General features: G+C 43.0%; 1 protein-coding gene across 1 annotated transcript in view; it reads left to right on the top strand.

Moving 5' to 3' along the window:
* Positions 1–16,980, top strand: part of FBXL17 (F-box and leucine rich repeat protein 17) — a 506,430-nt gene that overhangs the window by 128,759 nt on the left and 360,691 nt on the right. Inside the window, exons 6-7 of the mRNA XM_075272254.1 lie at positions 9,420–9,527; positions 10,854–10,984. Of these exons, the coding sequence (XP_075128355.1) occupies positions 9,420–9,527; positions 10,854–10,984 (239 nt within the window). The remainder of the gene's footprint in view (positions 1–9,419; positions 9,528–10,853; positions 10,985–16,980) is intronic.

Raw genomic sequence — 16,980 nt, 5'->3', positions numbered from 1 at the left:
AGTAAGGCAGGCCTTTGTTCACTAGATAACCCAATTAGCCACCTAATCCCACTCAATCTCTTTGCATCTCCTTACAGTATAATACCCATCTAGTTTCCTCCACAGAGTATAATGATTCCTCCTTAATTCCCCTGCACCATATAATATGACCTTAGACCCCCCAAACTGTATGACAAATTCATATACCTCCTTAGTTTTACACATTCAGTATAATGATTCCTTTTTGCCCCACACACAATATTCCCAGGGCTGTGGGACTGACTCCTACTGTATCCCGCAGTCCAACTCCTGCTCTGACTCTTATACCTCTCGCTCCCCAGGCCTCCCATAACCAATAATTGCTTACATCACAGTACTCATAGAAGTGCTGATAGTTCCTCAGTTATAGGTGGCGAGGTGGCACCCTAGACGGTCACCTTCCTTTGCCTACCTGTCATCCCAGTGCTGTGTGGTGTAAATTTTTAGGCAGGTAGTCAATGAGCCAGACATACAGTATCATTCACCCTGCGTCACTTTGAAAAATCTGATGAATTTTGATTGCCTTCTAAAGTTTATTCTCTCTAATATATTAGTAAATGTGGGCCCATGATTTCTCTATACACTCCCCAGCTCCCTGTTATGAGGGAGACTGTCAGAAATTTAGACTGCCCTAGGATGAGGTCATGTTAAAGGAATTAGGGAAAATAAAAACGTGGATTAGGAAACTTTTTTTTTTTTTTTTCCCTAAGGCCAAGGCCAAACGGGCCAGAAAGGCTGCACTAAAGCGCTGCGGGAACAACTGCGTCAGTTTTGGAAATCACAGCGTGTCCGCACTGCAAATTTTACCACAAAGTGGTCATGGGATTCGCATGAATACCATCCACTTTGCAAGTACTGTAAAACGCTGCGATTTTTCCCTGCGGAGTTTCCACTGCGGCCAAATCGTGGTGTTTCCAGCCCATGGGACCCCGGCCTTAAAGTGTTTCCTAATCCACTTTTTTTCCTCTAATCCCTTAGAAATTGATCTAGTTTTGCTTACAAGGAGTTGCAATAGCAGAGACTGTACATGGGAAAAAAGTGGCACTGGTTTGCTGTTTTGTTTTTTGTTTTGTTTTTTTTTTAAAGCCAAAGCCAGGAGTGAATTGAGCAGGACGGAGAATTGTAGGAACTTCCTATATATTTCCCATTCCTTTTATAACCAATTCTTGGCTTACGGTAAAAAAAAAAAAACAACAGCAAAATCTTCAACAAAAAAAGCTGCGTCTCCCGCAATGTTGGGCCTCAGCCTTAAAGGGTTATCTGGTTGGTTAAGATTTGTTTACTTCAAAATTGAGAGTAGATCTCAAAAAAGGGAATGCGTAAAAACATCCCATTTACTTTTTATTTGGGCAGGGAGAAGGTATGTGTTTAACATGGGAACTGGAGACTGAGCTTAATATTGTGTACTCTAGTTTTACACAGTATTCCAGTTTTATATCTTGTGTGATTTATTTAGATAGCTTGTGTATGTTGCGAGCTTAGGAAAGCAATATATGCTACGTTCCCCTCCTTGTAATGTAATATTAAACTGTTACATTTTTTTCTGCTAGAGCTGTCTGTAATTTTAGTGCCTACATTGCTTTCTTTCTCTTGTAATGTTTCATAAGTAATTTTTTTTTCTTGGCAACGTACTGTATATTTCTGTAGTCAGAGCACTTACTTCCTTACAGTGGGTACAAATATATGCATGTTCAGATATTCTAGTGCGGACGTCAAGTGTTTAATACAACTACGCAGTAATTGGCAAAATGTATGACCATTTCCTTCTGGAATATAACCAGCCGTCGTTGGAATATGGTTTTGCTCATTATTGCGCTTTAGATACATAACCATAAATTTAGCTTACTGTCATTTGGCATGTTAATGATGCTTTTGTTTTTATTACATTCTCTCCTATTTGTCTTTATTACTAGCAAAACTAATGTTTTATTTGCTTTGTAGTGTATACCACATATCTGTCATGTCCGGGACAAGCAACTTGGCGTTTACTTTTATTGCCGGGTATACTTTAGCAAAAACTGCTGATAATGACTTGCGCACTGTGTTCTTCCTACAGGTTGAAGACAGTGTAGGAAGTTTCTTCCATAATTGTGGAAGATCTTTGGCTTAAAGGGGTTGTCCCATAACAAGGATCCTATCTATACTGCTAGTTTATGTGGATATAAGACCTTTCCTAAATACATTGCATTATCAAAACTGCTTTGTTTGGCCGCTATCTTAATTTATTCACTTCATTGTTGACACTGGCCCTTGGGATTATCTGCTCATTTGTCAAGTGACGTAGCTGCCTGCTTCTGCCTGCTCTCAGGAGGGGAGGGAGGGGCTGACGAGCAAGGAACTCCTCATATAGGGGAGGGGGGAGGTGAGAGCTCCGGGATTACTGTGCTGTCTATCTTCAGCTTTTCCACTTATCAGCCGGTTTAATTGAATTTAGCTGATAAGGGCTGAGATAAGGAGTCCGTTACCTCTGTATGTAATACAAGCGCACTCAGCCAGCTCTGCTACATCAGTTTCCACATCAGCATCATACTGTGGCTCTTAGCAGATAGCAGAGAAGGGGAACCTCGCCCACCAATGTGCGAGAAATCAAGGAAGTGAAGAGAGTGCAGAGCCTTCAGGCTTCAGAACAAGAGTTATGGGAGTCGGACTAGAGATGAGCGAGTAGTAGTCGACAAATCGTTTCAAATACCTCCACTCCCATATGAATGCATGTAAGCGGCCGAACACCAAGTGGTAAAGCGCCTGCTCGCACACCAGCCGCTAACACGCATTCCTATGGGAGCAAAGTATTCGAATCTACTATTCGCTCTCATTAGCTATATCGTTTTTTAATTAAGCATATCTTTACATAGCCTTTGCCTTTGGAAAGGCTATTCTAGGCTTACCTTACATTCATTGATCCACGCCGCCGTTTTATAATTTAACAGATCTTCACTGCTTCCAGGGCAGCTAGTCGCATACAGAGCAATTAAAATCTAGTACTAGTGCTGTACGTGACACGCTGCTCTGAAGTTAGCAGTGATGAACTGTAGAAGGAGTGATCATCTGGAAAGAAGGGGGCGGTGAGAAACGAAGGTGGTGGTTGACATTATGCACCCCAGTGCTCTCCCAACACATTATAATGCATCACATTGTTCCCATCTATAATGCACTCCAGTGCCCCTTACACACATTATGATGCATCCCATATCCCAAGAGTATACTTCACAGTACTTCCCTCAATTAAAACAAGTACTACTTGCCTAGCCCAGGTTTCCAAGAGCTCTTTGTTGCTCTCCTCTCACTTTTTTCCAGCCCAACATCACTAGTAGCTGCAGGAATAGTGGAGCATAAATCTAAAATCTAAAAGCTTCCTGCTTTACCATTGTATTCAACCATGAGTACACACAGGGTGTGCGGAGAAGGGGGAGGGGGGTTAGGGAGGGGCAGGGGGAGCTCTCTGATGGAATTGAGAGAAAACAGGACAGAGCAATTGTGCGTTCTATACCAGTACATGCAGTGTGTGTGTGTGTGTGTGTGTGTGTATGTATGTATATGTATATGTGTATATATATAATTTTTTTTTTTAAGAGTAGTTTGGTACTTATTTCTCGTAACACAATGCTATAAGAAACTGTTTGTACAAGGGAAAAGGAAAACACAAACAGTATATTCCTGTTTTATTCCAGATAGTTTGGACGGCTCACAGTTATATTCCTGAGTAGGATATACGCTGTATGCGGTTGTTATTGATTAAACCATCGTGCGGTCATTATTAGAGATGAGCGAACACTAAAATGTTCGAGGTTCGAAATTCGATTCGAACAGCCGCTCACTGTTCGAGTGTTCGAATGGGTTTCGAACCCCATTATAGTCTATGGGGAACATAAACTCGTTAAGGGGGAAACCCAAATTCGTGTCTGGAGGGTCACCAAGTCCACTATGACACCCCAGGAAATGATACCAACACCCTGGAATGACACTGGGACAGCAGGGGAAGCATGTCTGGGGGCATAAAAGTCACTTTATTTCATGGAAATCCCTGTCAGTTTGCGATTTTCGCAAGCTAACTTTTCCCCATAGAAATGCATTGGCCAGTGCTGATTGGCCAGAGTACGGAACTCGACCAATCAGCGCTGGCTCTGCTGGAGGAGGCGGAGTCTAAGATAGCTCCACACCAGTCTCCATTCAGGTCCGACCTTAGACTCCGCCTCCTCCGGCAGAGCCAGCGCTGATTGGCCGAAGGCTGGCCAATGCATTCCTATGCGAATGCAGACTTAGCAGTGCTGAGTCAGTTTTGCTCAACTACACATCTGATGCACACTCGGCACTGCTACATCAGATGTAGCAATCTGATGTAGCAGAGCCGAGGGTGCACTAGAACCCCTGTGCAAACTCAGTTCACGCTAATAGAATGCATTGGCCAGCGCTGATTGGCCAATGCATTCTATTAGCCCGATGAAGTAGAGCTGAATGTGTGTGCTAAGCACACACATTCAGCACTGCTTCATCAAGCCAATACAATGCATTAGTCAGTGCTGATTGGCCAGAGTACGGAATTCGGCCAATCAGCGCTGGCCAATGCATTCTATTAGCCCGATGAAGTAGAGCTGAATGTGTGTGCTAAGCACACACATTCAGCACTGCTTCATCAAGCCAATACAATGCATTAGCCAGTGCTGATTGGCCAGAGTACGGAATTCGGCCAATCAGCGCTGGCTCTGCTGGAGGAGGCGGAGTCTAAGATCGCTCCACACCAGTCTCCATTCAGGTCCGACCTTAGACTCCGCCTCCTCCGGCAGAGCCAGCGCTGATTGGCCGAAGGCTGGCCAATGCATTCCTATGCGAATGCAGACTTAGCAGTGCTGAGTCAGTTTTGCTCAACTACACATCTGATGCACACTCGGCACTGCTACATCAGATGTAGCAATCTGATGTAGCAGAGCCGAGGGTGCACTAGAACCCCTGTGCAAACTCAGTTCACGCTAATAGAATGCATTGGCCAGCGCTGATTGGCCAATGCATTCTATTAGCCCGATGAAGTAGAGCTGAATGTGTGTGCTAAGCACACACATTCAGCACTGCTTCATCAAGCCAATACAATGCATTAGCCAGTGCTGATTGGCCAGAGTACGGAATTCGGCCAATCAGCGCTGGCCAATGCATTCTATTAGCCCGATGAAGTAGAGCTGAATGTGTGTGCTAAGCACACACATTCAGCACTGCTTCATCAAGCCAATACAATGCATTAGCCAGTGCTGATTGGCCAGAGTACGGAATTCGGCCAATCAGCGCTGGCTCTGCTGGAGGAGGCGGAGTCTAAGATCGCTCCACACCAGTCTCCATTCAGGTCCGACCTTAGACTCCGCCTCCTCCGGCAGAGCCAGCGCTGATTGGCCGAAGGCTGGCCAATGCATTCCTATGCGAATGCAGACTTAGCAGTGCTGAGTCAGTTTTGCTCAACTACACATCTGATGCACACTCGGCACTGCTACATCAGATGTAGCAATCTGATGTAGCAGAGCCGAGGGTGCACTAGAACCCCTGTGCAAACTCAGTTCACGCTAATAGAATGCATTGGCCAGCGCTGATTGGCCAATGCATTCTATTAGCCCGATGAAGTAGAGCTGAATGTGTGTGCTAAGCACACACATTCAGCACTGCTTCATCAAGCCAATACAATGCATTAGCCAGTGCTGATTGGCCAGAGTACGGAATTCGGCCAATCAGCGCTGGCCAATGCATTCTATTAGCCCGATGAAGTAGAGCTGAATGTGTGTGCTAAGCACACACATTCAGCACTGCTTCATCAAGCCAATACAATGCATTAGCCAGTGCTGATTGGCCAGAGTACGGAATTCGGCCAATCAGCGCTGGCTCTGCTGGAGGAGGCGGAGTCTAAGGTCGGACCTGAATGGAGACTGGTGTGGAGCGATCTTAGACTCCGCCTCCTCCAGCAGAGCCAGCGCTGATTGGCCGAATTCCGTACTCTGGCCAATCAGCACTGGCTAATGCATTGTATTGGCGTGATGAAGCAGTGCTGAATGTGTGTGCTTAGCACACACATTCAGCTCTACTTCATCGGGCTAATAGAATGCATTGGCCAGCGCTGATTGGCCGAATTCCGTACTCTGGCCAATCAGTGCTGGCCAATGCATTCTATTAGCTTGATGAAGCAGAATGTGCACAAGGGTTCAAGCGCACCCTCGGCTCTGATGTAGCAGAGCCGAGGCTGCACAAGGGTTCAAGCGCACCCTCGGCTCTGATGTAGGAGAGCCGAGGGTGCACTTGAACCCTTGTGCAGCCTCGGCTCTGCTACATCAGAGCCGAGGGTGCGCTTGAACCCTTGTGCACACTCTGCTTCATCAAGCTAATAGAATGCATTGGCCAGCGCTGATTGGCCAATGTATTCTATTAGCCTGATGAAGTAGAGCTGAATGTGTGTGCTAAGCACACACATTCAGCTCTACTTCATCGGGCTAATAGAATGCATTGGCCAGCGCTGATTGGTCGAGTTCCGTACTCTGGCCAATCAGCGCTGGCTCTGCTGGAGGAGGCGGAGTCTAAGATCGCTCCACACCAGTCTCCATTCAGGTCCGACCTTAGACTCCGCCTCCTCCAGCAGAGCCAGCGCTGATTGGCCGAATTCCGTACTCTGGCCAATCAGCACTGGCTAATGCATTGTATTGGCGTGATGAAGCAGTGCTGAATGTGTGTGCTTAGCACACACATTCAGCTCTACTTCATCGGGCTAATAGAATGCATTGGCCAATCAGCGCTGGCCAATGCATTCTATTAGCGTGAACTGAGTTTGCACAGGGGTTCTAGTGCACCCTCGGCTCTGCTACATCAGATTGCTACATCTGATGTAGCAGTGCCGAGTGTGCATCAGATGTGTAGTTGAGCAAAACTGACTCAGCACTGCTAAGTCTCTGCATTCGCATAGGAATGCATTGGCCAGCCTTCGGCCAATCAGCGCTGGCTCTGCCGGAGGAGGCGGAGTCTAAGGTCGGACCTGAATGGAGACTGGTGTGGAGCGATCTTAGACTCCGCCTCCTCCAGCAGAGCCAGCGCTGATTGGTCGAGTTCCGTACTCTGGCCAATCAGCGCTGGCCAATGCATTCTATTAGCCCGATGAAGTAGAGCTGAATGTGTGTGCTTAGCACACACATTCAGCTCTACTTCATCAGGCTAATAGAATACATTGGCCAATCAGCGCTGGCCAATGCATTCTATTAGCTTGATGAAGCAGAGTGTGCACAAGGGTTCAAGCGCACCCTCGGCTCTGATGTAGCAGAGCTGAGGGTGCACAAGGGTTCAAGTGCACCCTCGGCTCTCCTACATCAGAGCCGAGGGTGCGCTTGAACCCTTGTGCAGCCTCGGCTCTCCTACATCAGAGCCGAGGGTGCGCTTGAACCCTTGTGCACACTCTGCTTCATCAAGCTAATAGAATGCATTGGCCAGCACTGATTGGCCAGAGTACGGAATTCGGCCAATCAGCGCTGGCCAATGCATCCCTATGGGAAAAAGTTTATCTCACAAAAATCACAATTACACACCCGATAGAGCCCCAAAAAGTTATTTTTAATAACATTCCCCCCTAAATAAAGGTTATCCCTAGCTATCCCTGCCTGTACAGCTATCCCTGTCTCATAGTCACAAAGTTCACATTCTCATATGACCCGGATTTGAAATCCACTATTCGTCTAAAATGGAGGTCACCTGATTTCGGCAGCCAATGACTTTTTCCAATTTTTTTCAATGCCCCCAGTGTCGTAGTTCCTGTCCCACCTCCCCTGCGCTGTTATTGGTGCAAAAAAGGCGCCAGGGAAGGTGGGAGGGGAATCGAATTTTGGCGCACTTTACCACGTGGTGTTCGATTCGATTCGAACATGGCGAACACCCTGATATCCGATCGAACATGTGTTCGATAGAACACTGTTCGCTCATCTCTAGTCATTATGTGTCGGCTATATCTGACACTGTGTAATGTTCTGCTCTCGATTTTGGTAATGCACAAAGTTCATGTACAGTTTGTCCGTTCAACATGACATTCATGCCATATATTTAGAAAGCAAAATAACCCTCAGTTTTAAGTGATGCAAACTGAGACACCATGGAGACATCTAACCCTAGATCACTGTAATAAAATCATAACGGCAGAGATGTGAAAACATGGTGAAATAGAATATTCTTATAATTCAGTGCATCTAAACTGAAAGAGAGCCTGTTAGCAACAATCACCCCTACTAACTAACCACATGGGAGGGATTCATTAAAGAGTTTATCCAGGCTAATCAATATTTTCTAATTAAACCTGGGAGGTGGGGGAAAAAAAGCCTGTCCCCGATACTCCGGTGTCCTGCCAGTCCTGCAGCTTGGCTGCCGCCTTGAATTTCTCGCCAGCTGTATTGTCCCGGCTCCTTTCACATGACTGCAGAGGCCAAACAGCGCCTCAGTGGCCTCACAAAGGGAGCTGGAGACGTCACAGGTTTTGACATCCCTGTTCCCTTCTTCAGGTTGCTGATTGGCCTCAGCAGTCATGTGTGGTGGGTACTTCTGCCATAAGACAATAACAGAGCTACAGGACCAGACCACATAGGGAAGCACCGGAGCATCTAGGACAGGGGATTATGGTTTTCTTTTATTTTTTTTCACCTCCCTCAGCCTTATCAATAAATAAAATTTTTATCCTGGACAACCCTTTTAAGTGCTGGTCTTAAGGTGCCCTTTGCTAGCAGAGGGCACACTTAATTCATGATCAGGCTGCTGGTATCTACTGGTATCTGTGACTACTAGGGTGTCTTAGGGAGAGGAGTTTTCCATATCCTATATGGAAAAACTGAATTATTCTACGTTATGCATTATATCTTAGATGGTCCCATATGCCCAGCACTGAGTGGGAAAAAAAAGAATTGAACATGTATTTCTTTCATTCCACAAGAGAGATCCTGATGCCTGTAAAATCTTTAATAGCTTATTTCCCACTACCTATTGAAATAAATATTGCACTTCTATGGGAAAGTCGGAAGGAACAGCTGTTGGTTGAAGTGTTTGTTCAATTTCTTATGACTTAATGTTTTATGTATAGTGTACAGCTGGATTTGACTTTTGTTTTCCACGCTACAGGCCCAAGTGTCCACTTGTCACTTGACATCTATTCTTCTAACTGTTCGAGAAGGTTGTGTGTGTGTGTGTGTGTGTGTGTGTGTGTGTGTGTATATGTGTATATATATATATATATATATATATATACAGTATATCACACACACGTATAGCGGCTGATGATTTCCTATATGAGATGAGATGATTTCTATGGGTTGATCTAGGATTGGAGTAAATGGAATTTCCCTCTCTGTATTAAGCTCTTTCACATTTATGACTTGCATGACTTATAAACGTGTTTTCTTTTGTTCCACCAGGTATCTGACAAGTCTGTGGAAGCATTTGCAGGACACTGTCCCGAGCTGGAATATGTTGGTTTCATGGGCTGCTCTGTTACATCTAGAGGAGTTATCCGCCTTACTAATGTAAGTAGACAATCCAAGAAGTTTCCTATACTACTCAAAGCAATGCAATAGTAGACACAGACTCAAATGAAAACTAGACACAACATGGAAAATGATACTATGAGGAGAAAAGCAGATTTTTTAAAAGGGAATCTGTTACCAGAACCCTGCAGGTATATAGGTTAGGTCACCTGAATCAAACAGGGTCGTCTCCTTGTGAATCGGCACCCCTCTTGCCAAGATGTCGCTGGTTTTGTCAATATACATAGGATCTCTATGGTGTAATGAGGGGATTGCCATTGCTCCAGAAAAGTTAGTAGCAATGCCCTTGTTGCTCCAAAAAGCTCATTTGCATATTCACAAAAAAAGATAAAGCTAAATGGCAACACCATTTGATTCAGGTGACCCTAACCTACCCTATCTATCTATCTATCTATCTATCTATCTATCTATCTATCTATCTATCTATCTATCTATCTCTGTTGGTCTGGGGGCTGGTGATAGACTCTCTTTAATATCTACTATTAATTTTGCATCTTATTTGACTGTTTTACTTTTATGTTTTCTCTCTGTGTTTTTAATCTGAACCAATAAATAAAACTGGATTCAAGGGTGAATTCTCTTTACATAGTAGAAAAAAATCCTTTTTTCCACCTGAATTCTTGCTGGCAAAATCCATTAAAAGCAGCATTAATAATTTGTTTTTCACCATCTATACTAGCATATATAAAATGTATGGAATGAAAACAACGTTAATAGAATTCCTCTGACAAGCTCTATAACTTCACTATACCTTATACTGTGGATGGATCTCTATAGGTAGTGCTTGTATGAAAACAGTGGCCATATTCTTAAAATAAATATAAACATTATGTGATTTTGGAGTTATATATTCTAGAAAATAACGCATGTCTGAACCTGCCATTCACTAGGAAGTTGGTTGATACAGCGCCAATTATGCAATGTGCCTTTGCAACAGCCAGTTATTATTGTATCTTTGGCACTCTTTTGTCTGTTTATATGACTATAAAGATAGAAATAAATTTACTTCACAATGCCCTTAAGCCACAGTGTCTTTATAGCGCCTTTTCCTCTAGAGTTCAGGCACTTTGTGATGTAAATTTCTCCTTCTTCCTAACTAACATGAAGTGTTTGGTGTCTGCATGGTATGGATACAGTTAAGCTGCAGTCCGGTCCCGGTCACTTGTTCTACACGCCTACTAGTCTACCTGACTGCCATCACCGTTTTTAATCTGCACAGTGAAAATAATGCTAATGCTACTGTGATCCCAGAACCTTACTAAATAGTAAGTTTTCTCTAGTTATTATGTCTGTTTTCCTTTCCAGCTTAAAAATCTTTCCAGTCTGGACTTGCGGCACATCAATGAGCTGGATAATGAGACGGTGATGGAGATTGTAAAGAAGTGCCAGAACCTCACATCCTTGAATCTCTGCCTGAATAGGAATATTGATGACAGGTACCCATATCATACATAGAGCTAATTGATTTTACAATTGCCTATAACTATTAGAGTCTCCAAAGAAAGGTTGAAATGAATGAAAAGGCACTAGCACTGATACTAACCTGTACAAATCAATACTTGTCAATTATTCTGACATGTCTGTTTTAGTAAATACTTGTATTTTCCATAATATAACAATGCTAGAGCAACATGTTTGTGTCGTGCAGTTCCTCTGTTCTTCCTACTCTAATATATATATTTTTTTTAATAAATTGACAACTGGGTTTTACAAGTTAAGGCTGTGTCACACACTCACTGTCCACTTAGAACTTCCAGTGGCTGTGCAGGAACACCCCTATGACAAAGACAATGCTAACACTCAGTTGTCAATTTATTCTTAAATTTCTAGGACAAATAAGAGAGGATCGGTAGAACACAGACTTGGCGGATAGGGTGCGCTACAGTTATATTATGAGCAATTGCCAATGTTAGGGGCAGAGTCAAAGTTACTGTAGGATTTCCTCCTGCCATGCCAAACTTTCAGATCGCTGCCTTAGTCTTGTACTCAAATGTCCTGACCAAGACAGATTGGCTTAAAGGAGTTTTCCAGAATTTTTAAAATTTAGAATCCTCAATTGAAGATCTTTGGGAATCTGACACCTGGGACTCGCTCTGGTCAGCTGTTTGAAGCAGCAGCAATCCATGAGCCATGCATTTGTTTCACAGTCCATGTGGTGTCACATTTATTGGTCACATGGCCTGATCGCTGCTCAGTTCCATTCAAGTGAATGTGCTGAACTTTTGATACCAATCACAGCCATTTCACAAATGAAGAACATTGTGCTTGGAGAGCACCGAAGAGGCCACAGCGTTTACCTGAATGCTGCAGTTTCTTCAAACAGCTGATCTGCGGTGGTCCCGGATGTTGGACCCTTGCCTATCTCTAATTGATGACCTATCCTAAAGCTAGGCCAGCGATCATTTAGCCTGGATAACCCCTTTAATCGCAGCCATGAAACTCCCAACACTCAGAAAATTTGACAGCAGCACCCATTCTAGCTAAGGGTCCATTCACATGGAGGAGTGAGGAATTTGGTGTGGAATTTCAGCGCTGAAAAAAAAGCCTCCCATTGATTTCATAGGGTTCCTTTTTCTGCTACAGGAAAAAAAAGCCTCCTGTTGACTTCATTAGGGTCAGTTCACATGTGAGCAAAGGGGAGGTTTTTGACAGCGGATTTCGCTTCAAAAAACCACCCCTTTACAATGGTGGGCTATGCAGACCGCCGGGCTTTTTTTCCGCTAGCGGCGGGCTGCTGCTAGCGGAGAAAAGAAGCAACATGTCCTTTCTTCAGACGGAAGCCGCGGCGGCTGGACCGTGGCTTCCGCCTGGCGGCAGCACCCTCCTATGTTGGCTCATTCATTTGATCCAGCAACTGAGGGGATACGCGATGGTCATGGCAGGCGGGTTTTGACCAGAGAGAGACGCGGCTCGCCGCTTCTCTCTGTGTCAAAACCCGCGCGGGCCCCCAACGTGTGAACTAGCCCTTAGGTTCCTTTTTCTGCTAGTATGGGAGGCTTTTTTTTCAGCGCTGAAATTCCACACCAAATTCCTCACCATTTTCCTCCGTGGACTTTATCTGGGGAGTGAATGGCCGACCTCAGCCAGAGGGTTAGTTTTACCACTTGGTATACTTTGTGTGATTTGTAAGTATTCAGCTTTATATGCAGTAACATAAAGCAATATTGGGAATATGCACATTTTGTGCCGGGTTAGCTGTTCTGTCTGACTTTTTTTTTTCATACTTTTTCCATCTTGTATGAACCTGACAAGTTTGTGTGACACATTTTCAAGATTGTCTTTATTTTATAGCATGTTTACTAGGCCATTTCTCTGCAGGGACTGACAAGGTATTAAATTAAATATGTCAGCTGGAGCAATGCATCTTCTACTTTTACTTCCATTGCATGAGATTGTGCAGGCTGTTTTGTCTTCCCTAGGATATCCCCAGTGTGGTTTATATTCTTAGTCACAGCAGCTATTTCTACAATGTTTCAACATTTGTCTCGTTTCATGTTTCGACTCTCTTGTGTATTCATTTCATTGTGTTACATTTTGTGTTCCGTTATTTGCCCATTTCTGCGTCCTTTCATTTTTTTTGTCAGAAAGCTGTACGCTCCATATATAAACACATTCAGAAAAATACCAAACTTTCCCCTCAACGCCATTCTTTTACCTTGAAGGCACATCCTGCCGTGTTACTGTGTTGTTTCTGCTTTGCTCAAGGGTTGGTTTCCCAGTGTAACAGCATGGCTGCGGTAAATTCAGTATTTTATCGCTGGAATGAAAGAGTAGATTTTACTTGTGTCACTGCTGATGTTTAGAGCACGTAGTTGATCTCATCATGTAAACTCTACTTTCTTCATATTCCATAGGAAGCTTAATTTTCCGTCACTCATGTCCTAAATAAAGCAGAGTCAATTGGTGAGAATTTCCTTTACCAATGACCTAGTGACAGGTGCCTTTGTTTCTTTATATACTGAAAAAAGTGAAGGCTGTACTTTTTTTTTTTTTTTCATTATTATTATTACTATTTTATGAAATACAAAAGCATAGCGTGCCACATTTTTACGATAGATTTAAAGGCTGGCCAAATCTGATCTTGTATCCTCTCCTGTAAGATGTGGCACAGCCTCAAGCTTCTCTATTTGTGTCAGTAATGTGTATAAAGGTGCAGGTTAACAATTATGTATTAGGGCACAAAAGCTTCAGATAAAACCTCTAGCTCCATAATTGGAAATTTGACTCCAATATTTCAGTTGTGGATCATATTTTCTCCATTCCTAATATATGGGGTTGCTAGGATTAATTTATTTCCAAGGCCCATACTATATGCTGCATGGAACCAGAGGCTAATAGCTTTGGTCACTGTATAGTGGTTGGTGTGGGTACTGCAGCTCAGCCCTTACTGACTTTAAGTTGGAGCTGATCTGTAGTTATGGTGTTCAGTTACTATGCAGGACACACAGCTATCTGATTCTGACTCCATACATTGTGTAATAAGGATGTCAAAAGTGTCCCAAAGCAGTTGATCCATGTGTCAGCCCCCATGATAACATATTTTTGGCCTATCATAAGGAAAGGACATTAGTAAAAAAAAATCCTGGTCAACCTCATTTTGGAGGACCTTTCATGTCCTCTAAGGTAGGGAGTGTTATATACCATAGCAGTTATATACCATAATCGTCCCCCTATTGCAGAAATATTTGTACCTTTAGTTACACCTACTCACATCCCTGCATTGTCATAGGAACAAACTTCCCATTTCATTGTCATTACTGGGCAGTGAGCAACGCCCCACTTCACTCTACAAGTCTATAGACGTGTACTGTAAGGAGGATTTTCCTTATTACCTTTCTTCTTGGTGCGAAAGGTTTTAATTAACCTATAGTTGTATTCGATGTTGAACAGAAATGCTGTGGTACTTGAATCACGATACAAATAATTCACATTTCATTTGTAGCAACAATAATCCACATACAGATTTCTTCTAGGTATAAAGGCGTTAGCAATCCAGATTAGTCCTAAACAGCATCCTATTATGGCCTTTTTCTAGTGTCATCCGTAAGAGGTAAAAGGTCTATTGCTTGCAGTTGCACACAAAGAAGAATGTTTTTAATGCTGCTTTAAGATATCTGTTAAAGGAATCCAGTAGATGAAGTATTTAGAGAGAGAAATTTTACAAGACACTCATTTGCACAAAGCAGCTCATGGTTTGTCTCATGTCTCATTTTAGATCTAGAAAGAGAGGGTAAAAGGTAAATCACCTTGGGGTAGTTCACACGGGGCAAGACGGGGCGGATTTTGGCACGGAATCCACCTCAAAATCTGCCCCCTCACAATAGAGGGCTATGTAGACCGCTAGCGATCTTTTTTTCCGCGAGCAGTTTGTTCCCGCTCATGGAAAAAAGAAGCGAGCTGCCCTTTCTTGAGGCGGACGCTGCGGCAGAAATCGCCGCTCTGCGTCAAGACAATACCTCCTGACTAGGCCCATTCATTTGGGCCTACTCTCGAGCTGGAAGCCGCGACTGTTGGAAGCTGCGGCTAGCCGCAGTAGATGCATTTTGGTCCTGATTCTGACGCATTTCCTGTGTCAAAATCAGGACCAAAATACGCGGTCACTAGCTCCGTGTTGGCGTCTCAGCTGGACAACAAAACTCGTGGTGGGTGGAACCTCAGAGGGGCTATTATCCCTTGCTGATACAGAGCTGCATCTCAGCATGGTGACCACTCTACAAAGACAGTGGTAGTGAAAAACAGAAATGGTAGAAAGAAACCTGTGATCCTCATCAGGCCAACAGAGGTGAGTCAAATGGGAGCCGGGACTGTGTCGAAATGCGTTGCGCATTTTTGTGTTCTGTATAGTCTTGTGGAATAAATGTTTTGTTTATCCGCTGGTCACAATACCATTCATTTATTTATACAAGCAGCGCTCAAGCGATACCATTTCTTTCTATCATTTCTGTCACTCTAGATCTAGTGGCGTTAAACTTTTGGGCTTATTCACATATGTGCATTTTGCGGATGTGTGATGTCAGTGTTCTTTATTAGAAAAAGAACTGAGCCATGCACTATCTTGGTCCGCCATTAAAGTCATTGGGTTTGTGAAAATGACTGTACACGCATGCATGCTACCTGTGTACTGCATATTTTTCACGGATCCAGGAACATAGTAAATTATAAAAATCATAAAAAGATGATCCATTTTTTAAGTCCGTAAACAATGGACAGCAGACGATAAGAAACTTGGTAGGACACAAAAATAATCTTGGATAAAGCCTAAGTCTTACCTGCAATAGTCTTGTTAGGATGGCCACATTGTGTAGAATACGTTGTCAGATCCTCAAGTCTATATTTTCAAAAATGTCTTTGTTTTCCATAGATACATCATGTCTGAAAACTAGACCTAGGAGACTAGTTACGATCCTCTTCAGCAGAATTATATATAATGAGGCCTAATTAGGTGCCAATTATGGTCAATTAGATGTAATTATGGAAACAGGTTCTTGCTTAGAAGTTAAACTATTTATGCTGTCTAGTCTGCTATGATTCTGACATGTCAATTTGTCTGTTTGCCTAAAAAAAAATGCAAACATCTAAAGGAGTGTTGTAGAGCTAAAATGTATACAACCTCTCCTTAAGATATCTGGTCTCAGAAAACCCATTTAACTATGTACTAATGTATATACGGTAGATCCTTGAAATTATGTAGATATTGTAACCATAACACTATGGGGAACTAGTAATTGCTTCCTAAAACCCCAATATGTCATCTTACAGTAAAGAAAATCTATGCTGGAAACTATGGAATCGCTTTTCTATCTGGATGGCACAGGTATATATAGTTCTCCGTATACAATAAAATTATAGTGGAGCCACTTACCTGCTGTTCTAAAGAACCGCTCTTCCTGTACAAGTAGAGAACAGTATAGATAGATAGGATAGGAGATAGATAGATAGGCACAATATATGTAGTATAAAGAGAGTAGTACAATACATAGAGCACAACACCATACATTTAGTCAGATGTAGCAAAATTTTACTTGACTTGGAAATGTTGAGTCGTCCTCTCATTTTCCTAGTAAGCTTATATTTGAATGTGTTGAAATAGAAGTTGAGGAAAGATGGATTTAGAAGCCGCACACTTAGATTTAATACTGCCGCCGTGTTTACATCAGACTATTTCTTCCTATAAAAAAAATAGATATGAGATTTTCCTCGTTCAGATGGTTGTAATGCAGCTCCATTTCTTTTAATCTTGTTTTTATTAAAGCTTTTTTGTTCTAAAAGAGAAAAACATAAACATTTGACAAACAGAAAAGGACATTGTGTATTAAACAAATATCAAAACCACAAAGTGGAAGCAATATCAGTAAAGACAAATCCGAGTGGTTGGAGCGTGCAGGCTCCCATTCACAAATGCTCTTATCTGTAGCCTATCTTACTGTGAGAG

Source organism: Leptodactylus fuscus, chromosome 1 (genome assembly GCF_031893055.1).
Source record: "Leptodactylus fuscus isolate aLepFus1 chromosome 1, aLepFus1.hap2, whole genome shotgun sequence".
NCBI lineage: Eukaryota > Metazoa > Chordata > Amphibia > Anura > Leptodactylidae > Leptodactylus > Leptodactylus fuscus.
Note: the sequence above shows the minus strand (reverse complement) of the source record. Positions and strands in the feature narration are given on the sequence as shown.